This window comes from Microtus ochrogaster, chromosome 19 (assembly GCF_000317375.1).
Source record: "Microtus ochrogaster isolate Prairie Vole_2 chromosome 19, MicOch1.0, whole genome shotgun sequence".
Classification (NCBI taxonomy): domain Eukaryota; kingdom Metazoa; phylum Chordata; class Mammalia; order Rodentia; family Cricetidae; genus Microtus; species Microtus ochrogaster.
In genome coordinates this window covers 29,395,935-29,422,044 of record NC_022021.1, presented here as the reverse complement: position 1 = coordinate 29,422,044, position 26,110 = coordinate 29,395,935, and the positions used below count along the sequence as shown (strand labels likewise).

Sequence of the window (26,110 nt, the reverse complement as noted above, 5' to 3'; positions counted from 1 at the left end):
AGAATCACTAAATTCAGGCCAAATCGGCAGTGAGCACAGTGGTAACCGAAAACCCTTCATTCATCTTAACCAAGTGAACACAAATAAATTTGTTTCTAAGGACAAGTAGAGCATGCCCCTTTAGATTCCTGCCCCTCATTGCTCAGACCTGAAACCTCTTATCAAACAACTTTCAAGGGCGATGAGCCAAACCGCCTGTCTTCTCCAGGACGCCCTGCTCCGTGACTTTAAAAGAAATCTGCTTATTGATGTTAAGGATTTCCAACTGCTATCCCAAGCTCTGGAGAGTCTGGACTCAGCAGAAATTGGGCCATCTTTCTTTAGATGGCTAATAGGCATCTTTTTGTTTGTTTTTTGGGGGTTTTGTTGGTGGTGGTGGTTTTTTTGTTGTTAACGGTGTTTTTTATGGTTTTTCGAGACAGGGTTTCTCTGTAGCTTTGGGGCCTGTTCTGGAACTAGCTCTTGTAGACAGGCTGGCCTCGAACTCAGAGATCCGCCTGCCTCTGCCTCTGCCTTCTGAGTGCTGGGATTAAAGGTGTGCGCTGCCACCACCCGGCCAGGCATCTTTTAATATTCAATACCAAGCCCTGCGTTTTCTACTCTAAGGACTCCCCGCCTACAGCTTAAGTCAAGGCTAGTCACACTTGAAACCACCTCTTCCCTTATCCCTATATCCAATTACTAGACCATCAACGCACATCTCTGCGCTCATCACTACCACAATTTGGACAACTGCACACGCCTCTCTCCAGCTCCTGGGCCTACAGTCTATGCCCCTCACAGACAATGATCAACTAACTATGAGTACCCTGACAGCCCTCCCGCAGTGCTCTTCTTTGCACGGCTGGAACTCTCTCCATTCTGCAGCCCAAGTCCAACTGTCCTCAGGCTTTTAAGTACAAGGACGGCCTAACCACTAACACATCAAGGTCCTGAGCATGCTTATGGCTCACAGATGCCAAACCAATTAGTCTTTTGGAATGGAGCCAATCACTCTATCTCAAAGTCTGTTAGTTCCCTCCACTGAATTTGCTACACCTAAAATTGTCATGAGTGTATTTTTTACATCCCCTTAGTAGAATATAATTTACACAAGAGCGGCGACCTCTTGTTCACCAGTGCACCCTCAGGACCTGGTTACTGGGTAAGTTATCTGTTGAGTGAATTCATTCATTTGCCCTTTCAGGTTTCGGCTTGGGGTGGGGAAACTGCTGGGGATGCATGTCTCAGAAAAGCATCAAGAGTGCATGAGCAGGTGCCAAGGACCACAAATTGAGTGACAGCCCGCCTACAGTGCTGGCTGTGCAGGTAATCTCTACCTGGTCAGGACTGAGGAGCGGCCAAGATATGGAGGAAACATATGATTTTGTTATAGTAACGCCATACACGATTTCACTTTAGGAATGAACACTTCATAAAGTTAGAAATAAAGATTTTTAAAATGTAATGTGTGCGAGCATTTGAGTACCCGGCTACTGTTTATTTAAATATTAGTTGAGCTCAATCAAATTTATTAAATGGAGACTACAAACAGCCCAGGGTGAAGAAAAGCATTTTGAATGTACAATAAATCTTTCAGAATTTTGTCATCAAATTTATCATTTCTCACTTGCCAAAAATAAAACTTAAGGGTAGTTGATTCCTAGACTTCAATAGCCTGCCCAAACACTGTATCTTCTCTTCCAACTTTTGGTTGGACTATGAATATACACCCTGGAACAAGAGACATAAACAGGCTAAGAGACTTCTGTTCTTACTTCCTTGTTCTCATCAAGCTGCCGGAAATTAAGCTAAAGATTAGCAATGGAGCAGAAATGTCTTTATCTCAAATTTCTCCTTGTGTAAACACTCTCTCTTTGTTAGGGTCAACATTCACCTAGACAATGCAATTGCTGTAGTTCTTTAACACACTAGCTGTTAAAGAACTAGCTGGTGGGTGCTGGTGGGGTAGCTGGTGGGGCAGCTGGTGTGTGCTAGTGGGGGTAGCTGGTGGGGTCACTGGTGAAACAGCTGGGCTCACTAACAAGGACTAAGCAGATAAGTGGCAAAACATTGCAGCAAACAGTTCTGAAACATCAAATAAAATATTCTGAACTACCATGTAAATAGCACTCACACTATTGTAGAACACAAATTGTGGTAGAAGGGACAACTAGACGCCTGAAAATAATGTGGCTTCAGACACCTAAAACCTCACCTTCATCAGAATATCAAGTACAAATGTATTCCTGTAAAAGGGTTACAATTAAAAGGTTAGATATTTGGAATACATTCTCAACTTTGCAAAGTCCTACATTACATATTCAGAATCATTATTTTTCAAAAATGTATGCATTATTTCCATCAAAGAAATAAATAAAATGATTATTCAACTTGGAAAGAGTAGAAGAATCTAAAAATAAATAAATCTATAGACAGAATATCTCATTATAAGTGATACAGTTTCTCCTACAAAAAATCACCAAAAAACAACACCTCTTCTCCCTCCGCTGTGCCTTCAGCACACACAGGAATGAAAGAACTGAAGCTGAGAACAGCTCCGCCACATTGCACACATGCTTCAACTATGACATTTTCCAAATGGCCTTCTGCATTTTTACATTATTACTGATTTTTTTTAACTTGGCTTATATTAAAATCATTACAATTACAAATTTTTAAAACATGTTTTACCAGGTAAGGTTATTATTTTGGACTCTTTAATTTCCGTGAAAGGTCAATACAGTGTTCTAACATATAAAACACACAATCTTGTAAGATAATGAAAGTTTGCTAAGTAAATTAACTAAACACAATTCAATCATCCTTTTACACACTTAACTAGGTGACTTGCTATTACTCAAAGTTGCCTGCAAAGTGTGTGCACCTTTCAGCAGCTGTAATATCAACTGTTCGCCTCTCGGGCTCAGGCCACAAGCACCAACTCTGGAAGGCTTGTTTGGCTGGAACGGACCAATTATGGATTCAACTGACTTTATCTCCCAGGAGCTCCCTTCCCTTCATCCCAGCTGCCTTGGCCAGTATTCATTTTGTTCATTCTATTTGTGTCTTCCCTACGGTTGGTGTTGTCAAGGCTCTAGCTTCAGCTCTCTCCTCAGCTCTCCCGACATTTCCTGAGTAACCGCCAACCCCGCCAACCCCGCCAACTGTTCTCAGTTTCTCCCGAGAATGCGTCAGAGACTGAAACCTGTCCCATCAGCTCTATCTTCTCTTGATTCATAGACTTCACTTTTCAAACATCCTTGGCACCCCACCCAGTCCTAGTTCTCACCCCAAGATCTCTAAGGCTGCATGGTCCCATTCTCATGTGTACTCTGGGAGTCATACACCATTAATAAAGGCATTATTTCTTCAGGTAACTGAACGAACCTGGCTGCCACCCTCAGGTCTCACACTCTATCTCCACACTAGCTTACACACCGCTGAGCACACTTTCCTCAGACCGTGTCACTTCCACACTGCCACCCTCAGGTCTGGACCGCAACAACTCTGCCGTGCACAATGGAAAAACTTGCCTGTGGATTCTCTGAACTGATCCCTTAAAAGTTCGATAAACTCCTATCCGATCCTAATCATCAAGACCTGAGAGTCACCTTCATCCTAATCCCCAAACACAACCAAAACCTCATACCTCTGGCTCGCTCCATTCCTATGAAGACAGACTGGATTCTAAGCATTAGCAGAGGGTGCTAACTTAGAATACAGTTAACATCTGCCTGTCTCACCCAGGCTACCTGCATGACCTCAATACACCGATGGTTGAGCACTAACCATGCCCTTGCTATACATTAGAGGTGGAGAGAACAGCCAACATTTCAATTAAACAGAAAGTAAAATATTCTATCAAATTGGGTTACACTGTTTCCTGCAGCATTTTACTCCAATTAAAACAAGTCACAATGTCAGGTTTCTGACTGGATCACAAAGTTTCAGTTTTTATTGGCTAAAAGATGAACTTCATTCTTTGTTCTCTTCACCCATGCAAACTCCTCCATCCTTCAACATTTAGTAACATCCTCAAAGTATAAAGTACCATTTTACTCTTACCATATTGGTAAAAACGTGAAAGCTTGTTAAGTGATGGTGATAATTTGTAGATTGGGGAATTCATCCAATGCTTATGAAAAACTTACTTTTAGTTAGAATTGTCCTTAACAATATGAAAACTGGGGCTAGCAAGACGGTTAAACTAGCAAAGACACCTGCCAATCAAGCCTGGTGACCTGAGTTTTATCCCTGGAACACGTGAAAAGGTAGAGGGAGAGAACCAACTGTACAAAGCTGTCCTCTGACCCCACCTATATGCTGTGACATGTGCACCCACACACAAACCATGTATGCACACACACATGCACACAATGATATTTTTAAAGGTAAAATAGAACAGCTGCAAACAATCTGTAATAACCCCAAAGAGGACTATTACAAAGCAAACACTACGTAGTGAATGCATTTGTATCAAGACAGATAACTTTTCAAAACAACAGTTAATAAATGCAAATTTGTAAAGACCAGGCACATGTTCTAAAGCCTATATCATTGCTATAACTTTTTAGACATGTATAAAATTTTATATGTTTTTGTAGAGAGTCATATCAATATAAAACCATCTGCATGATAATGTATATGCCTAACACCTTCACACAAGTAGAGATTACCCTTGGAATGGTAGGAGCAGAGAGACGCGCTAGATGAATAGGGCTACACTGTTAATAGTTAGCGTTATTACAAAAAAGCAAATCTAAAAAAGGGCAGGAAGAGCTCATTTGGGAAAGTACTTGCTACACTAACATGAGGACCTGACTCACTCCCAAGCACCTAAACAAAGAGTTGCTGGTCCTCACTTAGGAGCCCAGAGCTGGGAAGCAGAGACTGAGGACCCCTGGAGCTTACCACCATCTACTGTAGCCTAATGGCGAGCTCCAAGCCAATGAGAGACCTCCTCTGAGAGGGAGCTACAAAGTATTTCCCGAGGTTAATTCCCAAGGTTATCTTCTGGCCTGACTCCTCATGTGTGCAGGAGATACATGAGTACATCCATTTAAAAAGTTCTGAAGCAAATATGCAAAAATGGTATATGCTACGTCTAGGTAGTTAAATACACATGTATCTATATCTTGCTACTGTGAAATTTTCTATAGGCCTGAAATATTTCCTAACTGAAGATCACAACACTAAACACTTTACACAAAAAAAATTTATTAAAGGTTGTAAAATAAAAAGAAAAAAACCCTCAAGGTTCTTTGCTCCCCTTTATCTACATCCTTCCTAATTAGCCTCCTCCTTTTCCATATGCTCAGGGACTATGGAGTTAGAACACCATGAAATGGATTTTCTCCAGTCACTGGAAACTAGTTTTTGGTCCCTGGTTCAGTACATTGCTGGTAAACAGTTACTTAACAAAGTTAGTCGGGCTTGTGGGATGGCTCAGGGTGAAGGCAGCTGACTCTGCCTGACTGGCAACCTGAGGATGATACCCTGGACCCACATGATGGAAGGAGAGAACCACCTCTCTCAATTTCCACAGACCTCCAGACCTGCCATACCACTAAGTATAATAAATGCAGAAAATAAAAAAACAGGAAATGAAAAAACAAATTAAGTCAACTAAAAAAACTTTCTGGGTGCTGATAACTCATATTACACCTTTGCAAGTTTTTATTTAAACAATGGTTACACTTTTGTTTGCCGTGTGCCTGGATGTGGAGCTGGAGAAGGTCCGTTCTCTTCTTTCATCTGTATGTCCTGGGTATCGCACTCAGGTCCTCAGCCTTGCTCTACCCACTGAGCCATCTCGGGAGCCCTGGCAAGTGTTTATAATACTGACTTTGATGTTATATTCTCTATCACAAACAAGCTTCATGAAAGAGGAAGCACTTCAGAACCAGAGCTACCTCAAAGCAACTACGAGAAGAGAAGAGAAGAGAAGAGAAGAGAAGAGAAGAGAAGAGAAGAGAAGAGAAGAAAAGAAAAGAGAATTGAAGAGAAGAGACCCCACTCCATGAAGCTGGGGAATGTAGATTAATGGCAGACCACTACCTAGCAGGCACAAGGCCCAGGGTTTGATGCCAGCAGTGTAAAATTAACTAATTACCACTTCACAGTATTAAAATAACACCTTTTAGTTCACCTCAGTGATCTTAAAAAAAGCAACGTGCAGGGGCTGGAGAGATGGCTCAGTGGTGAAGAGAACTGGCTGCTCTTCCAGAGGACCTGAGTTCAACTCCTCACAACTGTCTCTAACTCCAGTTCCAAGGGACCTGGCACCCTCACACAGACATACATGCAGGGAAAACACTGGTGCACATAAAATAGTAAATTAATCTAAAGAGAAAAAAAAGAAGAAAAGTAAGAAAAGTAACTGCTTTGGAATGACAAATCAATGTCACACCAAGTATAAAACTTTCAGTTGGGTGGCAATGCAAATGTGCTTCTTGGTCTAATTACCTGCACAATGAACATCTAGTGGGTGATCATAAAGGAAAAAACATGGTATAATATCTCTAAAGCATGAAATAACTGTCACGGTGGCTGGTGTTTGAAATTACGTATTTCTGTTACATGTTAGAAAGAGTGAAATAAAGCCAACTTGAACTTCTCTGGTTACAACATCAGCATGCATCAGTGAACAAATACCTGCATCTATGCAAAACTTCTTTCCCACAATTAAGATCACAGGAAGAGCGATCATCAGGGTTTGGAAAGCAAAGCTACTGACACGCATAGGGTTGTCCACACACTTCAAGCGAATGCCTCCCCAGGTAATACATATACTGTATTACCAGTGAAAACTAAATAGCACGGCCATTTCAGATGCTGTCACATTCACTCTTTCTCTCCCTCTGTGAAGGCTCAGGGACAATCTTATTTCAGTTTAAAAGAAAACCCACAGGGCAGGCAAGCTGCAAATCCTGGCAGCTGCCCAGAGGACAAAGATGGAAAAGAAAAGAGGAAAGTACACCGTTTGCTTGTTCGTCTTTTTTATTTCTCCAATGCAAGTATTTATAATATACTTTCGGCCTTTGGTTTCCAAATTACATTCCACAGAACTTAAAACCTTTTCTGCCAAAACAACAAAAATCATTCTTTGTTTAATTTGGTTCTCAAAATTTGAAGCCTGAACCTACTTTTAAGAGCCCATGCTGGCAATCTCTGCCTTACCAACTAACTTGGAATACTGCCAGATGGTGATAAGGCCCAGGGTGGGAAAAAACTGGTACCAGCCTAGGGAAGAAGAGAACTGAATGTCACTCTGAAGAACATCAGAATGGCCTCCCCTAAACAGCTGCGTCTGCAGAAGAAATCATCACAGACTGGTATTTTTCATGTCTTCATAATACTCAGCACAACCTTGGTAGGGAGAAGCACAGAAAGTATCAAGGACTCTGAAAAGATTCTGTCTGAACTTGACATCAAAGGGTGAACAGAGAAGAACATTAAACAAACTGGGCTGCAAAGGTAAAGGCCAACTGATAAAGATTAGTGAGGTTAGCAAAGAGGCAAACTTTTGACAAACCACTTATAAAAAGGGAGATAAACGTTGTATGTGGTTCTTCTGGCTGTCATGACAAAAAATAAAAAGGTGACTTAAGTAAAAAAGGGATGGCTAATGTGGGTGGAGGTTGGCAGGGATGCGGTCACTGGCTGGATCGACATGGTAGCCCGAGAATAAGTTCCTGCTCACACTGCTCACCATCGAGAAGCAGTAAGAGATGAACGCTGATGCTCGGCTCAGTTTCTACTTTTCCCTTTCTATTCAGTCTGGGATGTGAGGTCATGGCACGATGCTATCTACATTCCTCAGCTGAACATCCTCACAGCCCTACTCAGAGGGGAGTATCCTCAGTGACTGTAATCACAGTCAGGATAACAAGGAAGGTTAACCATCATCCGCACACACTCTGAGAAGAAACCTGAGAGACCTATTAGAATTTCATGTGCTTTTTGATTCGCTCTACTTTTGGGTATTTATACTAGAACTTCATTCTCATTTATATGAACACAGACATTAATGTAGTAGGTGTATTTGACACTAAAAAAAAAAAAAACCCTACAGAGTAATTTACATTATTATTAAGCAAAATGAGATAAAGTATAGAAAAAGTACCCCCCTTGCCCCTGCCACCTGCGGTAGGTGAGGGAGCTGGCCCACCCCTCACCAGCTGCAGCACTCAGGAAAGTGGGCCCTGTCGGCAGAGGAGTGGGTCAGCCCTGAAGTGGTGAGCATGGGAGAGCTGTTCTGATCACTCATCTGTCATGTGGCAGCATGGGCGGGAAAGAGACCCCCCCAACAAGGCCTGAGGCAGGTGGGAGAGCTGTCCCAGGACTCACCTGTCATGTGGTGGCACGGGCAGGAGAGCAATTCCCCAGCCCCACCCCACCCGTCAACACCTGAGGCAGGTGGAGAGCTGTCCTCATTGCTTATCTGTCGGTCATGTAGCAGCATGGAGTGCCTCAAGAGGGAATATAGGTGGGATTGAGATGCATGATGTGAAATACACAAAATAGTTTTTACAAAAGAAAGAAAAAACATTCCGCTATCCTTACTCATCATATACAGAGATCATTTCCAAAAGGAAACACACACACACACACACAAACTGATACACGAGTCATTTGCGGGGCCAAAACTGAATAAAAGATGACGAGAAGGAAAGGCTGATTATACACCATTACTTTACATGGCCAACAGTTTTAATGTACTGCTGATCCATAAATAGTCCAAACTAAATCAGCACAGCCAATGAGAATTAAAATGGCTAGAGAATGCCACCATGTGAAGTTCTAGAAATAATAAGCAATGAAGTCCAAGAGAAAGCCAGGAGTCCCTGTCTATGAAGAGATTACTGAAACAGTGTTTCTCAAAGTATAATCTGGGAGCCACCTGGGAAACACAGGAAACTGGCCTAAAAAAACCTGTAGATCTCTGGGATTCATACATAGTAATTTCAGGCATATGGTTCACAGAAGCAGAGTGTAGGAATTCTCTAACCTGAATCAGAACCATGAAAGGGAAGGTTCGGTAATCTGTACTCTGCTAAAGCTCCCTGGGTGATGAAGCCTCTGCATACTGACAAGCAGAGAAGCCAAGCGGCCAGATGTTCACCCTTAGATAGATGGCTCTGGGGCCTGTGGCTGGAAGATCTCACAGCAACAAGGTTCAGTTAGAAGGCCCTGGCAGCACTCCAGATCACGTTCTTTAATGTGCTAACTACTTACGTGTCTGACTGCATAGATGTAGAAAAGAATTATCTGCCCAGCAGTTAACTACAACCTAAACCACCCATCTTTATTTTTTCTTTTTTTTAAACAAAAGGAAACAAAAGCAAGGCATTCTATCTCTACCTAAGAATCAGCTATGAAGACAATAAACAGAACAACTTAACCCAATAGACGTGTCATTAAATAAACTTATTTTACCCTATTCAGTAGCTTCCTAAAAATGGAAGATGGTTCCTCTGAACCACAACGGAATGGGAGAAGCTAAGTGAAAGCTGCTCAGTTCTTATCTGATTTGTACAATCGAGTGTTTTAAATAAAGCCTTTTCGTTGGCTGACAAAGTATGTTCTGGGCAAGAAATCCTTCCCAAGTCTAAGTCTGTTTTGTTTCATCTGAAGTTTAAACCATGACTGTCAAGGTGTCTGGTTGTTAGAGCTCTGCCTCTGCCACCAGCTGCAGGTCTTATGGCACAAACAGACTGTGACAGTTGTTTTATGCCTTTGCAATATCATGGGACTTGGAAGCTAAATCCTTAACTAAAAGGCTTCCCGTCTTCCATTCCCAAGCTAAGCCATTAATCAGCCAATGGGAAGAAAGGCAAGATTGACATAAAGTAACACCACCAGGAAGAGCAACTGAAAGTCAAACCTTTGCCCCAAGCTGAAGGATATAGTCCTATTCTTGTACAGGCTTCACCAATTAAAAAGATTCTTCACATGATTCTTTGCCTTTCTACAAAGTCAGAAAACCAGAGGCTTCAGGACAGAAAGCTAAGGGACACTCTGGTCAACATCTACTATGTACATTTTAACAAGTACCCTAAATAGAGACCTATTTTTCAGAAAAACAAATGAACAAAAAACCCCAACATAACAAAAGAGAATGCTTTCATACAAAATCATGTTACCATGATGTTACACAGTGGCCATAGTACCAATGGCATGAAACAAACACCTCGTCATTTTCTTTATAACCAATTCATGCGCTCTAGTTGGGTTTTACCCCAACAATATAATAAATGAGGTAAAATTCTTTCTGTTCCTACCCTCTACAGAATACCATGGTAGAACTTGACACAGCCTGGTGTCCTTAGCTGTTCTTACCCAGGCTACACCTAATGCAATCTCACTCCAAATACGCCTGAACATCAATGCAAAGCCAACTCCTATCAGTAAGGGAGAAATCCAATAAAATTGCAGAAAAAAAAAAAAACCTATTCTGCCTCCTTCGCTTGGTGATCACAAGCCTCTGCTGTACAGCCCAGCAGTCATACTTTAAAGCGGCCTTAATCTAACAGCATCACTGAGTGATGGACAAATACTAATTAGGAGATATCTCCGCTCAAAGAGGGAGTCTGAGTTTTTATAGACACCGATTACCCCTACATTTTAAGAGGCTTTATTAGTAGTGATTTAGTTCAGAAATACAAGAGTTATTCTCAATTCAGATACTACCTGTTTTCCAGAGTCCTTGAAATCATTTCAAAATGCCAGCTCCTGCAGAAAGGGCTTGGGAGCTAGGTGAACGAACTTTTGAAAGCTAACATTGCAGTACAAATATTTCATTTCGCTCAGGAAAACAAAAAATGCAAAGGCAGTCAGTTACACAGAACCAGGGAGCATCTAGAGCTCCGGGCAATCCCACCTGTGCTGTGTAGACCTGAAGAGCACCAACTCATTTTGTTTCCTTGTTTCTTGAGTGTACCATTGTAAGCCCAGAGAGTCTTAGATGAAGTTGTGTGAGGCTAAGCATACGCGGTATTTCACAACTTCTAAAAGGTGAACCTTGCAAAGTTGGGCAGATAACCAAAAGGACACACCTCTTTTCCCAAAATAGAAACAGCACGCTCCCATCTGGCCAGCAACCCCCCACCTCACTGCCTTCCTTTCACTCAACTACACCATCGACGCGGGCCAATCAGATCTTCTCTACCACTGCGATGTTTTCTATGAACACTTCCAACACTTGGGCGAAGAGAAAAGACATTTGCACACTGACTTCTACCAAGTGACCCTTCAACTTGACCATCAAACAAGACGGACAAGATGCCACAGCTAAGCAAAGACAACGGGTTTCTCCTAGCTCCCCCAAAAATGATTATCACAAAGCATCACCAGGTTTTAAGAATAGGTAGCCTACCTATTCTTATACGTAACTGGAAAGTGGTTCTATACAACTAATTCTATAGCCTTCAGGTGCTTGGAATCAACAATCACAGATGTTCAATGGGAGTTTTTCTAGAATCTAGAAAATTTACCTAGAATCTAGATAAACTGCTAACAGTCGATTTCCCTAAAGTTGCTGTGTAGCACAAAATTAAAATTTTCAAAACTGGGGAAGTTCAAACTCTGGGTTCAACCCCTCCCACACACATACACACGCGCCTGGTTTTGCACAACTGGCAAGGCTCTTAGTAAATATACCACACATGTGTATCGCGGAGTCACTGTACTTCAGAGACACAGGCTCTTCCTTTCACCCATTATCCATCCTGCTCACTTGTCCCTTATCTGACCTTCCTACATGAAAACACATCTCAGGTCAACTTTCCTGCCTCGCGGTCCCAGGCGCTGTTGAAGCGGCCAGAGACCCTGGACCGGCGACCACATTCCAGCAGGATTTGCCCTCGTCAGGCCTTGGTCCCCGGGAGTCAAGGGGGTGTGTCCGTGGCACCATGGCCCTCTCTCTGCCACCAGCAGCCGCACACAGGAATGTTTTATCTCGGGGCGGCCTGGGGAGAGGTCCCCACAGCGAACAACCCTCAGGCCACCAGTACACTTTCCAGCGATCCGAGTCTGCAGAGTCTGGAGTCCCGAGGCCGGGGCGAGGGCACACGTGGCTTCTCAAGTCCCGGTACCAGGGGCCTCTCCAAGAAAGGCTCGGGACGCCAATCTCCCACGCTCGAGGGGGGTGGGGAGGCAGGCAATCGGAGGGAGGCCGTCGGGCTTTGCGGGTGTCCCGTGTCCCGTGGGGCTCAGCCGTATCCCCCACCCCCACCCCTCACTCCCCCGATACCGGCAGTCCCCCTCCAGGACCCACCAGCTGCTTCAGGTCCTCCTCCGAGAGCTCCGCGTAGCGGTACCGCTGCTGCTCGAACTCGTAGCGGGTGGTTTTCGCCACCACCACCACCCGCGAGGGGCGGAAGCCGCCGTCGGCGGGGCTACCGCGGCCAGCCAGCTCGCGCGGCTGCCCGTGCCCCAGGTGCCGCCGGCCGTCCACGCCCGAGCCCCGCAGAGCCGCCCGGCCACCCGCCACGCGCCGGCAGCTGCCCAGGAGGAAGCCCCGGTAGCAAGTCATGGTCCGCCGGGCTGCGGCTGCAGGCTCGCACTCCCCGCCGCCAGCACCACGCCGGGCGCGCAGAGGTTAAGTGCGGGGACGTGCGTGGAAAGCGCCACTAGCGGGGAGACGTGCCCAGACGCTGGCGCGGGCGGGGAGCCCCCGAGACGACCGGAGGGGGGCGGGGGAGGGGGGCGGGGAACGGGGCTGGCCTACGGGTGGTGGGTTTTGTTTGTTTATCCGTTTCCTTCCTGCGCCTGCGCAATGGCCTCTCGGCCGGGCCCCACCTCCCTTTCCACCCTCGGAGTCCTCTCTGTGCCCGCCCCCAGGCCGGCGCCGTCAGCCAATCAGAGTTTGGGGAGGTTTGGGAGGCCGAAGGGCTGCAGGGATTGGCTGTGGCTGAGAGAGGGCAGGCATTCTATTTGGCGTTTGAGCTGCCTGAGGAAATCCAGCTGGAACCGGTCTAAGGCGGCCTAGGGGGAGCTGATGGAGTTTTGAGTGCCTGGCGGGAAAGCTTGAGCATCTTCACCTCGGTGCTTTCGTTATGGCCTAGCTTTCTGGCCCCGCGCTTGGCTTGGGTGAATGTTAACCAGTGTCTGCTGGATAGCCGCGGTAAGCGATGAGGACACTGACCTTGCCCAAAGCGGCCAAGTTTGCCTGGTGCCAAATGAAGCTGCCGAGCCCTTTTATTAAAGAGGAATGACAGATAGCGAGAAGGATCATAGAGCATAAACACGAGCTCAGAGATCTAAGCTCTTCGTCCTCCTGATCGCCAAAAAGCACCAGTCTAGAGAGCCCGTGCTGTCAGTGAGAAACGTGAAAGATAATGAGGGAAGGAGTCTTGCCTAGTGGTGCGTGTCTCTGTAGACAGGAAGATAAAGGTTGGAAAAATTGGGTAGGGCCAGACTGAAGGTTTAAAATGTTCGCTCGCACTTTGCCCTTTATTCTTTGCCCACAGTGAAGCAAGCTCAAAACAGTGTTTGATGATTATTGATCTGGCTTTGAAATGTTGGGTAGTCTTGAAAGCCAGAGCAAGGGAGACTGTCAGTCTGTGGGGACAGTTACACAACCATAGAAATCTAGGCTAGTCTAAGAATACTGCGAATAGAAGGGAAAGTTTCTCTGAAGGAAAAGTTCTAAGACAGTGCACAGCCTAGTAATGCGGCACCTGCCTCTGAGGTCCTCCCTTCTTTGCAGCCCTGGCACCCCCAGGAAGTGGTTTCTGGATTCCAGGCACGCTCTTTCATATTTATGAGACTCAGGTGCCTCTGTAATGTCAGACCTATTACCTCTAACCAGAAAATTACAGTTTTGACTCCCACTTTACAGCCAGAAACAACTCAATGGGATATCCTTGTCAAACCTTAGTTTGGATGCTTTCTTCTGCCTCCCTCAAAGCATTGCTTCATTAAAACTTCCTCTCAGAGGGATCAGAAGTATCTTGAATTCTCTCTCCCCAGTGAATATTCCACTCAAGTTCTTAAACATAGCCATGTCTGTGACATTGAAAACTTTGAAGAATGAAATAACCTTCTAAGTCCCAATTGTCTCCTGTCCCCTATCTCCCTTTTACATACAGATTCTGGACAGAATAACCTGTTAATCAGTCATCGACACATTCATGCTGCCAACCTTTTTTTTTTTTTCCTGAGGAACAGGGGTGGGGGGGTGGGGATGGAGTACACTTATTTTATGTTTCTAATCCATCCTTTTGGGAACCACCAACCTTTTGTCTTCTCCCTGTTTTCTTCACTACTCTTATTTCCAAAGTTACCAAATGACCAGATGGGAACCCCGAAGATACCATGTAATCCTTAAATTTTTTGGTTACGTGAAGCGCTGAATTGGCTCAGTTCTTTCTGGAGTATTTGGCTGTTGACTCTGAGCAAGCCAGCGACCTCTCAGTTCCCTCTCTTGGGTTCTTCCTAGACCCATCTCTGAGATGTAGCTCCTAACATTGACTCTTAAAGCATTCTTTCTCTCCCTTGCTCCCTCGCTCCATTCTCCATGGTGAATTCATCCACTGTTGTGTAATAAAGAGTTTGGGCCTTCAAATACTGATTCAGATCCCAACTATAGTGTGTATTTGCTTTGTGGACCTTGAACTGATTGCTTAACCTTCCTGAGCCTATTTCTTCATTTATAAAACAGTAGCTGCCTTGTAAAGTCGTCCATAAATGAATAAATGCCTAACCCTATGTTCACTGTAAATTAAACCCTGCAAATATTAGCCTCCTTTGCCTTAAATGACTTCAGCTATTACCAGTGTCTTAAGCCCACATCATTCTCCTTAACTTCAGATCTTTATTTGTAGCTTACTATAGTATGTCTCTTCAGTTCAAATATACAACATCTATTAGTGGGCACTAAATTATATTTGAATAGAACATTCTTCCAGGTGCTGGAAATCAAATAATAAAGGGTCTATGTTCTTTGGGAGCCTAAAGTTGTACAATGGTAGAATTATACAGAGTGTTTCAAAGAAATCAGAAGAGCTGGTTTCAATTCAGCTTAAGAGTTAAGGAAGATATCTGGGAAATGTCTCGAACTAACACATTAAAACATTAGTGTCTGCCAGGCGGTGGTGGCGCACACCTTTAAACCCATCACTCAGGAGGCAGAGGCAGGCGGATCTCTGTGAGTTCGAGGCCAGTCTGACCTACAAGAGCAAAGAAATCCTGTCTCAAAAAAAAAAAAAAAAAAAACAAAACATTAGTGTCATCAAGAATGAGAAAGGAGCAGGGTAGTAGTGGTGCATGCCTTTAATCTCATCACTCAGGAAGCAGAGCGACAGATCAGTGTGAGTTCGAGTTGCCTTGGTCTATAGGACAAGTTCCAGAATAGCACCCAAACTACAGAAAAGCCCTGTCTTGAACTCCCCCCGCAATGAGAAAGGAATTCTACACAAGAAATAGCATAAACAAATGTGTAGAGACCCAGTGAAGCAGCTACTCTGAATTTTCAGCGAATTGTGAGCAATAGGCCACACTGGGAGACAATACTACAGATGGGGACAGAGGAAAGAGCTACATCCATGCTAAGGGACTGGGCTTTATGCTATACATACTAGAAAACAGCAAAAGGACAGGATGGCATAATTAGCTTTGCAAAATCATTAAAATTTTCTCAAAAGAAACACTTGCAGTACATAAACCCCTTGAGAGATGTTCAGCCATATTAAAAATCAGAAAGATACAAATCAGAAAGATCGGAGTGGAATGCTTTTTATCCCCTAGACTGGAAGAAATTAAGTTCTAGGATGTTCTAGTCAGAAGACAATCAAGCTATCAAGACCTTATTAGGATAAACCATTCATCAATCATTTCTACCAGTAATGATTCTACCATTACTACAGTTCACAAATACTGTCTTAGAAGTTCTAATATGTTCTTATATTTCAGTTTGATAACGTCAAGTCTGATATTTTTTAAAAAGCAATCAGTATAGTAGATTATATAGAGAAGTTATGGTCTGATACAAAACTCCTGGTATTCATGAAACAGGATATCAGTTTCACATCTCTCAGACAAGAAAATTTTAAAGTTACTGAATTGCAAACTCTAATCCCAGTGGTTTATTATGGCGAAGCTGGTGTGGTTTTCGTTCCATTCTTTTGTTTTGTTTTGGTTTGATTTTGGGTTCTCTGGATACAATCCTGGCTGTCCTGGAACTTGCTTTGTAGACCAGGCTGGCCTTAAACTCACAGAGACCTGCCTGCCTCCGCCTCCCAAGTACTGGGATTAAAGGTGTGTGCTCTCAGGCCCAGCTGTGGTTTTTTTTAACAAACGATCCAAGTAAGTACACAATAGCCACATCTTAAGCAAATATTACTGTTCCTGTGTGTTAATCTCATCACTCAGGAAGCAGAGCGACACTGATGTCTTGAGTTTGGAGATTTCCAGGTATCTTAAAATGTACTCTTTTCGGTCTCTACAGCACTCACGCACATGTGCCTCTGTGAAAGCTCCATACTCCTCTTTATAACATCGATATAGTCCTGTACTTGAGGAGCTATTTTTCACTGGGAATGAAGGGTACCTTGCTTTGGTAATAATGGATTATGTGGTGGTTTGATTAATTTATGTCCCCAATAGGTTTGAGTATTTGAACACTTAGTCTCTGGTTGGTAAAATTTGGATAGATTAGAGAACCTTCAGGAAGTATGTCACTGGGGTTGGGCTTTCAGAGTGGATAGCCTGGTCCCATTTCTGATTCACTCTGCTTTTTGCCGGTGGTTAGAGAAGTGATCTCTCGGCTTCCTGCTCTGGCTCCCTGTGGCAATGCTTCCCCAGCATTGTGGACTCTCCCTCTGGAACTGTAGGCCCAAATAAACTCTTCCTTCTGTAAGTCCCCTTGTTTTGGATGCTTTATCACACCAACAAAAAGTAAGTCATAAAGGATGTAAAATAAGATTTGGTAACAGAAAACATTTTAATGATTCATAATTAAGCTAAACAATTGGAGTAAATACTATTGATAAAGAATGTTTAGATTATCTTAAAATATCTTAATTCAACATAAAATTAGAAGTTTTTGATAAAAATAACATGTCTGAAAATCCAGAATGAAGGATTAGCAATCACCTTCTGAATAACAAGAAAATTGATATTATTATATAATTGGTTACCTCTTATTGAAAGGAGATAAAGTTTGTAGGAAAAAAAACAAAAAAGAAAGGGGGAGGAAGGCTAGATTTTTCTTTTAATCAAGATGAAGAAATATTGCATGGTATCTCATGTTTCTGCTCTTTGTCACTGTTTCATGATCCAGAAGTTTTCACTGTCCCTGCTTGCTGACATTCTAACCTACTTGGGGGTCTCCTGACATTTCTGTATAGGCCAAAAGTAAATTTGTTTCTCCTTTGCTATCTGTACAGAAGACCAAAGAAAGTCAGAGTTGATTCAACTTATAGTAAAATAGTTGGCACACAGACAAAATGTTGCTTCATTTCCATTCCAGTATAGGAACAAGGAGAAACATGCCAAGAGATAAAGGGGCCTCTGTTTTCTGCTTGCTTCAACAATTATCCTATAATTACAATGTTCCCAAAAAGCTAAGGTCTTATAGGTGAATCAGTGCTTTCATATGGTCTTCAAGTGCCTCCTGGTCTCTGTTATGTTCCTAGTAAGAATAATCCACTGAGGGGGTTCTGCACCAGAGTTAGTTTTATAATCTTAATTATCTAAATTTACTCCTTTCCCTGGAACTGTCCCTATCTCTTCGGTGTCCCTTTTCTCTTTTCTTCTGAACATATTAATCAAATCCTACTCTTAAGAGCTTATTCGGCTGCAGTATGCTAAACTGTGAGATTTGAGCTGAGGTTTGGTTGATAAGTACGTACATGCAGATGATTTTGTTGTTAGGAAGGCAATTAAACAATGTTAACTTTTAAAATATCTATTCAGATATACACTTGCAAAGACCTGTTTCTTCATTGTAGCAGTCTGTACCTCATTACAAGTATGTACATGAGGGTTCAGATCACATTCAAAAACGTTCAGGATCCTGAATCTTTATCCTGGGATGGAACTGGTTAGGGCCACTAATAAAATAAAACATGGCCCTAAGTACTGAGACTGACTTTCATATTTGCTTCATAAAATATCTCTGGAATATCAAAAGGGCATAAAAACATCTTCTGAAAAATATTGAAATTACTATACCATAATGGTAGAATTTGAGATAGTTATTTGACTCTATATAATACATTTGTTGTAAAAGGGTTTCTACATATCCACATACTACGAGACTATATTAATGACAATCACATAAATAAAGAGCATTGATATTGGGCTTTTGTATTTTTTGACACACGGTAATATATTACATTTTGTTCCATTATTCACCAACAGTTGTGAACTGATTGTGAGTCACATACATGCGATGCAATGGATAGAAGTCCATGAGTGGACACTTTTGTAAAAGAATTTCTCCCTGAATATATGTACTAGGAAACTGAAAATGCAAGTGAAAATATACATTTCTCAGAAGATAAACATGACCTAATAAAATGCCTTGCAGCTATAATACTTTTAAAGATATGACTGTAAATTTAGTATTATTTCTATAGTCAGACAATGTATGACTAAAATAAATACTTTAGTTAGATATTTATCAAAGCCAACAATTTATACTTTTAATTATTATATTCATCAACATGATGAGTTATCCAAATTAGTTATTAAATCCTGTTCTAGATTAAGATGAATTTTTATCTTCTGGAGTTCATTTCTTAAATTCTGTCCACAATATTCAAAATGTAAAACATGAAACTTTTAATTACAATAAATTGTGTTTCTTTAATTTAAAAAAAAAAACCTCTTCAAGGTATGTGCAGCATCTCCTCGGTTAGGACGGTCTGGCATTTCAGGAGAGTGACCAGTTTCTGTAGATTGGTGACAGGAGAGAGTGCTATGAGCAGACAACTGACTGTCTGTAGTTCCACCTTGAAGGGCCTGTGGCGAATGTAAAATATTTCATTACATGATGTCATATTTAGACTTAATATCGAATGCAGATAAACAGGAATATCTTAGTGATAAGGAAATGAAAGCTAAAAAGATATGTCTAAATGATGTCAGAAAATATTGCTAATAATTTTCATTCCCACCTATATCAAGTGGGATTGATGTTAGCTCATGTATACTCTTCTTTTGCAGCTTTTGAGTTTATCATCATCGTTAGTGTGTGTGTGTGTGTGTGTGAGAGACAGAGAGAGAGAGAAAGAGAGAGAGAGAGCGAGCAGGAGAGAGGGAAGGAGGGAGGGAGAGAGATGGGGCGCACACGCGTGCTAAGGCATGGGCATGCAGGCAGAGGATAACTCTGTGACGTTGGTTCTCTCCTTCCACCTCTACGTGGGCTCTGTGGCTCAAACTCAGGTTGTCAGGTTTGAGTGATACATGCTTTCCCTGCTGAGCTATCTTACCAACAATGTCACTAATAATTTTAAAGATGACATTTTCTAACAAATGTTATTTAATTCATGGGCAACAAAATCCAAACAGGCATTTTATAGCTTCTGTAACATTTTAGCATAGTTTGCAATAGCTCCTGAAGAAGGTGCTGTGTGAGGGGGAACAATAGCAGGAGGAGGGTCCTGTGATTGACAGTTTCTTATATCATTTCCATTTATTTAACAGTCACACGGTTGCATATCAGCCCCTTCCTAAAGTTAAAGTTTCATACTGTGTCTCATTAGTTAAATTTTGCCATTTCATGTTGACATTTTCTAGTAGAATTCGTTTTGTTGTGGACAATATAAACATTGTAATATGAAAGATAATGTACTTATTAATTTCATTTAATGTGGAGAATCATAAACCTTTTGTTCAATAGATTTGTTTAAAGTAGAAAATCATACTCATATACTGAATTTAACAACCTAATCTGAACACACGGTAGAATTTTCCTTTTAATTATAATTTTAATAATTAAGAAAAGTCTTTCATTCTGTTTTATATGTTCTTTGATCATTTTTTAAATTATGTATAATTAGGAAAGCTTTAAGATTTTCGAATGATTGAAAGTTGAAAATGCTCATCACATGACCATTTTACATTGCCAAGTCCCTGTAGATGGAATTGTGCTGAATGAAGCTGGCACTGAAAATGACTAGGTGGCTGTTCGAACAGCTACGTCCACAGACACAGCAGTGCTTACTAGGTCTTTGGCAGTGCACCCCACCAATAGTGGTATCAGGGTGCTACATTCAAATCCACACTTCAGGACAAACAAAATCTAAAAAACATCTTACTGCTGATTCTGTTCAGCCTCAGTTCGTTTGTGACTCCTGATCCAGTTTTAAGGAGTAGTCATTTTTGCCCTAGTCAGAGGAGGACCTTGCAGATAATACTTAGGCCATTTAGGTGTTTCTCTAAGCAATCAAATTCTAAAAGAGGAATAGACACGATTTTCAGGACTTAAAACTAGATTTACCTGCATCCCATAGCATACATTTCTGTTGCCTCTAGCTGTAGCCAATAATAGGCTGAACCGTGGGAAAATGAGCGTGAGTCATGGCTACTTTCAAGGTAGCAATGTCATACTTTAAATTGTGAGCCAAGTCTTTTTTGGAATTTATAGGCAAATGACCTGCAGGTGTCACAGGGAAGCCAACTTGAAGGCCCCTAGGAGAAGACAGATTTTTCCAACCTTCTCCTGGATACAAACAGCCAGGCCCCAACCACCATTCACTTAAAGCAACCCGAGACTGGACTATGCTCACCATGATGCTTTCAGGCTTCTGACCTAACAAGAGTTATTTACCTGATCCATTTTTAGTGACTTGTATGAAGTCCTCCTCGTCCTCGTCACAGCTGAACTGCTGGAGGACTGTGTCCGATTGGCTGTCAACCGGATCGCCATCAGCATGCTTCCTGAGGCTTCGGAGGGCAACAAGACGGTGATGTATCGCTGCATACAGATAGCCTATGTCTTTGGCGCTAGCCTTTGTGAGAAATGGATAATGTCTATGTTTACATCTCTTTTTATCTCTCATTGTTTCTAAAGGACAGAACTGTATTACATAAATCTGGAAGGTAAAGAAATACCCACAGCCCAACATGTTAAAAAGTAAAGCTGATCCATTTTACACCAGTGAGCAGTGTTGTGAGATCTCAATCCATACATGTTAAGTGGAGCAAATGCAGTTTCGTAATTTAAGAATCCTCTTTGAATTGAGACCTTTAAGATGGTTCCTCTCTGCTTATGCTCAGAGGAAAAGGCCTTCTGCTTCTTCTCATCACTCCACTTCCCCACCCTCCAACCCACACAGCTTTGTGGAGAAGGAGGTTCGGAGGAATGGTGACATTTTCAGACATAGTACTTCTCAGAACGTCTCAGAGCTAAATTTTGGTTGTCATTAATATAAAGATGATGGCAGGAGTACTTAAAACTGGTATAGCATTAGCTATGAAACAAAAACAACTAGTACAGACATACTGTCCCTCTTCCTTTTACAAAGGAGAAAACTGTTGCTGAGAAAAATAAATGACGTGTCTAGTTACAACGTTAAAACACTCATTCACACTAAGAAAAAGAAATGTGTCATCATTTCATTTTAATCTCAGCAGTTTTATAAAGTATATTATTTTTGCCTTCATTTTGCATGTAATTCAGTTTAATGAAAGCTAAGAAATTTGGAGATCATATAATTGTACAGTGTGCACATATAAATGGATATGTACACATTTAGTTTCTCCTGATTTTGTAATATCTACAGATACATACTAAGATATTTTGTGGATGGAGCCCAAATCTAATCATAGAATTTATTTAGGGTTCATCTACACCTTGCACACACAGCCTATGGAAATTTTCTTCAATATATTAGTGTGCCTGTGTGTTGACTAGGACCTATCACACAAGATCTGCTGTGAAGATTTCCATGTTGAAGCTCAAAAACTGGAGTTGGGAGCATTTTGGGTTTCAAGTTTTTAAATCAGAGATGCTTAGCCTATTAGTGTAAGACTTAAATGTTGATAGTGTTCACAACAGATGATCTTTACTGTATTCCCTTTGTTTGTCTCTTGTGAATGTGCCATAGTTTAAAAACCAGCATGGCTCAAGTTCTGGTAATGGTGAAGAGAGGCAGCCTCAGTCTCTCCACCATGCTCTACCCAATGAAAACCAGTGGGATGGGATAGTACATCCTTAAATGATAAAGAGGACTTAGCATCTTAGCATCTTGCTCTTTTTTTTGTTTGTTTGTTTTTTGTATTGCTGCTGATTGAATTTTCCTAACACTTTACTACCTAGGTCACTTATACCTGATGAAGCACTTCAATTAATAAAATTTGGGGTTTTGTCACATACCATTTTTTCTTCTTTCCTTAGTGGAAGTCTATCCACTTATACTATTATCTACTTCCATATCATTTGGCTGTTCATATCTTTCAAATCTTCCAAGTCTCAGGCTATGGGGAAAACCCAGTTGGGGATAGAAGGTTGGGGGTGGTGGGAAGAAAGCTTTGTTCTTGGCAGCTCTCTTGGATCTGCATCTTGTATTTGAGGGCAGGCATTCCTGCTGCAGGGAACAGCACTGCTTCCCTGCGTTACCCTGGAGATTGTCTCACGCCTGGCATTGGAATTTGCTGCTGGACTGGTTGTGACATGCTGGTCTTGTGCTTTTCCATTCCTCACTGGACGTTTTGCTGTGACCACAAAGCCTCCTCTATCCGAGTAACCGCGCCAGTGGCAGGTTAAGACTCTGCTGACCTCCTAGGAGCCACTGTGGCCATGTAAACACTGGGAACTGATATGTTTATTGACATAATTTCAGTAGGAAAGGAAATGCTAGGTAGTAACATCCAAATGTCTTAGAATGAGGACCAACTGATTGATATTGACTTTGGTGTCAAATGAATAAATGTTAGGCCATATTAAACTGTCAATAATCATAATGGGTGACAGATTTCTTTGCCAACCATGCAGTTTATTTTTTCACCGAAGGGCTTAGATGAACCATGCAGATTATTATACCATGATGCAAAAATTAATTAGGAATTGCAAGAGGCTAATTATTGTATTAGTAGGATGATGCTCTCATAACTGAAATCAATAACTTACCTGAATTAAGAATATTTTTATACCATCGTCTTCTAAATCGGTCGCAGTCATTCGCAGATTTCTGTGATTTGCTCTCTGAATCTTCATCTGGGTCCAGAGTCTGCTGTTGAGGACCAGCCTCAGGTTGCCTTGGTTGCGCATGACTATGACGAGAAAATGAACAAGTCACATTAGAGTTCATAATGCCTTAACCTGGAAGAAAAATCTTTTAAGGAAAAGCTAATCCTGTAGTTGTCTTTCGAGCTGTGTTTTCACTAGTGAGTGGTAATTTAGCTAGATTATAACTTGGTTTTAAAATTGGACCTTACATTAGAGAAAGTTTGTGTATTTACTTTAATTTCAGTGTTAGAGTTCTATTTTTGTAGAATTTTTAAATTATGAAATTTAAAAGGCTTATTTGAAGACCTGGTAACATGAAGATTATCTAAGAAACATTTACAATGAAAAAAATCAGAAGCAAAGTTTAAGTGTTCAAAATGTTGAATCAGATCCATTACAGCTCAGCCATTAAAGAGAATACTGAAAATCCGCTAACAGTACTGAAGAAAGTTTCTCATGTGGAAAGACAATCATGGAATACTGTGTAGAAAATGCCAGATCAGTATAGCACCATGAAGCACAAACTGTGCAGTCTGCATAGAAGTGTACAGAGAACGACATCCACAGAATGTGGTCTGTTAACATGCTATATCTAGAGGATAGACCTTGACACTATTTTATCTATTCTTTGGTTGATTTATTTGCTGCTTTCTGTGGTGAGCCCATATTACCCACATAATAACAACAACAATAAAGGTGTTTGGAAATTTTGGTCTTACTTGTTTTCCTGGCGAGCAGCAGAAGTAAAGCAGAGTAGTGAACAATCAGTACTTCCTTGGTTGCATGATCTAGCAACCTGTTTACCCATTACAAAGTTGAAAACCCTGTTCTTGGTCTTTTGTTCTGAATTCTATTCCTTTCCAGTTTTTGAGCTTGACATTTGAAATTCAACAAATCCTCCTATGCCTTGGTCCAGATTCTATGTGTACTTTTCTTCAAAATATTGACTTCTCAGAACTGTCTGGCAAGATAATTCACCACACCAGCCCTCTACCCTTGCTCATATGCGGTTTGGGCCTCTGAACAAAGGCCAGTGTGCCCTTTTGGATGCCAAACATCTGAAATCTTCCCCCAGCTTCTGATCACCCATTTGCTGCAGGACGCAACAGTTACACACTTGTTTCCTCAGAAGCTGACCCCTCATCCCAGCTCCACGCTGTGTTTGGATGCCAAGGATACATGCATGATGTGTCAGGTATTTCTTTCCCCCAAACTTTGAACATTACAAAGCTATTTCCCTTTTGGTGCTGATGATACCACTGTTGAGTTGTGGGCTTAGCTTTGACACAGGTGCCTTCCACACAGCATCTCATCAGATTTTCACAGCTGCTCAAAAGACTTGAGTTATAGTATCTCAGTAAATTCTCACAAACACTGAAAAGACCACAGACTACAGTTGTTCACAATTTGAATTCATATGGTCAAGCCATTTCTTTGGGGTTGCTAGTCAGTGGTGGAGGAAAAATTTGAACCCATGCTGTCTGGTAGGTGAGCTTCCTTGAAAAGATCCTAGCGTAAATTAGAAGTCGTTTTCCATCATCAGGTTTATTGGTGTGTTTGGTAATGCATCTGCAGAAAGCAGTGTGAATCTTCCTGAGTAATTTTACCCATTTTCCCTACAGCATTGTTTCTTACTTAGTCTTGACTGCAGTGTCCCACAGTCACCGCTGGCTATGTCATTCAGCCGCAAGATTCCTCGGCCTCTTTCAGTCCAGGATTGTGTTATTTTGGTGAATACAAAGATCTTGCAGTTGATCTAAATGACAATTGTTTAAAATGTCAGATATATTAAAAATTTTTTAGATTAAATTATTTCTTGTGCCCTAATGCTTTTGTATCTGACTTGTCTTGTACTTATTTAATCTTTGTTGATGATAAATGAACTAGAACTTGAGATTTATTTAACTTTCAAGGATGTGCAACCTCTGAATAGTTCAAACTGGAAAAATATAAAAATAACATCATGATGTGAAATGAAAAGGATTCCCAGTCCTTGCTCTCCATCTTACACTCCTGTAACTTTTGTATTTCACATATCTTTCAGAGATGTTTGCAGGTATACATACCAACACAAATATGTTTTCATCTTTTTCTAAAAGTATAGGTTACCATGTATATTTGCTGCTTTATTGTATGTCTATATGCCAATTTCTGCATTAAATTTGATATTATTTTTGGCCACAATGTTATTTGAAAGGAATGAATAATGGATTTGCATGCTAAAATATTTCAAACACAGCTCACAGACATGGAGAGCTATGACATGATAAGACAGGGACCCTTGTGGCAATTTAACGGTCGCCAGTTATCAAATACTCCCGTTCATAAGACATCATCTTGCATATCCAAATGAAAATGCAGTGTGCCAGGGACTGACTTCTAACAGTTACTTCAGTTAGGCCGGAATTAAACCCTGAGATGCACATTGGAGTAAAAGTATCCTTAGGTCATAGTGGAAATGCGGGGGAGTGGAGAGAGTGTGGGAGAAGATGAAGCGTGACAGTGGAGGACTGGTGCCTTTTAACAACAGTGACTCCACAGAGAGTCCCTGACACCACAGCCCCAATCAGATACAGCATCCATCTATGAAGTTCTTGATTTATGCAAAAGTCAACACTTTAATAAACAATAATAACAAGAAAAGCTTTTTATCTTAAACTGGAATCAAGTCACCTTTCAGGATTAGTAGAGTTGATCATAGTAATGGCACTGGTTGTGAGAGCAGACATGAGAAGTAGAAAGTGAAGTCTGAAGTTATTTTAAGACAGAATCCTAGAACACCATGTATACAAGACCCAGAACTCAGGAAGCTAGAGCAGGAGGATCCTAAACTTAGGTTCATTGCCTCTTTCTTCTTCCAGAACAGAATGAGTGATTGTAAACCTTCTCTCTCTCTCTCTCTCTCTCTCTCTCTCTCTCTCTCTCTCTCTCTCTCTCTCTCTCTCTCTC

The 26,110-nt window shown here is 41.6% G+C and overlaps 2 protein-coding genes across 5 annotated transcripts in view; both read right to left on the bottom strand.

Moving 5' to 3' along the window:
* Positions 1 to 12,756, bottom strand: part of Nadk2 (NAD kinase 2, mitochondrial) — a 42,147-nt gene extending 29,391 nt beyond the window's left edge. Inside the window, exon 1 of one of the 3 annotated variants that reach the window (XM_013349755.2) lies at positions 12,260 to 12,756. In XM_013349755.2, coding sequence (XP_013205209.1) covers positions 12,260 to 12,517 — 258 coding nt within the window. In that variant the 5' untranslated portion in view covers positions 12,518 to 12,756. The remainder of the gene's footprint in view (positions 1 to 12,259) is intronic. The other 2 variants (XM_005356610.3, XM_005356611.3) reach the window with 2 other exon arrangements.
* A 4,161-nt stretch (positions 12,757 to 16,917) lies between these two features.
* Ranbp3l (RAN binding protein 3 like) overlaps positions 16,918 to 26,110 on the bottom strand; it is a 44,901-nt gene continuing 35,708 nt past the window's right edge. For both annotated transcript variants that reach the window (XM_013349770.2, XM_013349769.2), the window contains 4 exons: positions 24,797 to 24,917; positions 23,063 to 23,205; positions 20,762 to 20,942; positions 16,918 to 18,951 (listed from right to left, as the gene is read on the bottom strand). In XM_013349770.2, coding sequence (XP_013205224.1) covers positions 18,908 to 18,951; positions 20,762 to 20,942; positions 23,063 to 23,205; positions 24,797 to 24,917 — 489 coding nt within the window. In that variant the 3' untranslated portion in view covers positions 16,918 to 18,907. The remainder of the gene's footprint in view (positions 18,952 to 20,761; positions 20,943 to 23,062; positions 23,206 to 24,796; positions 24,918 to 26,110) is intronic.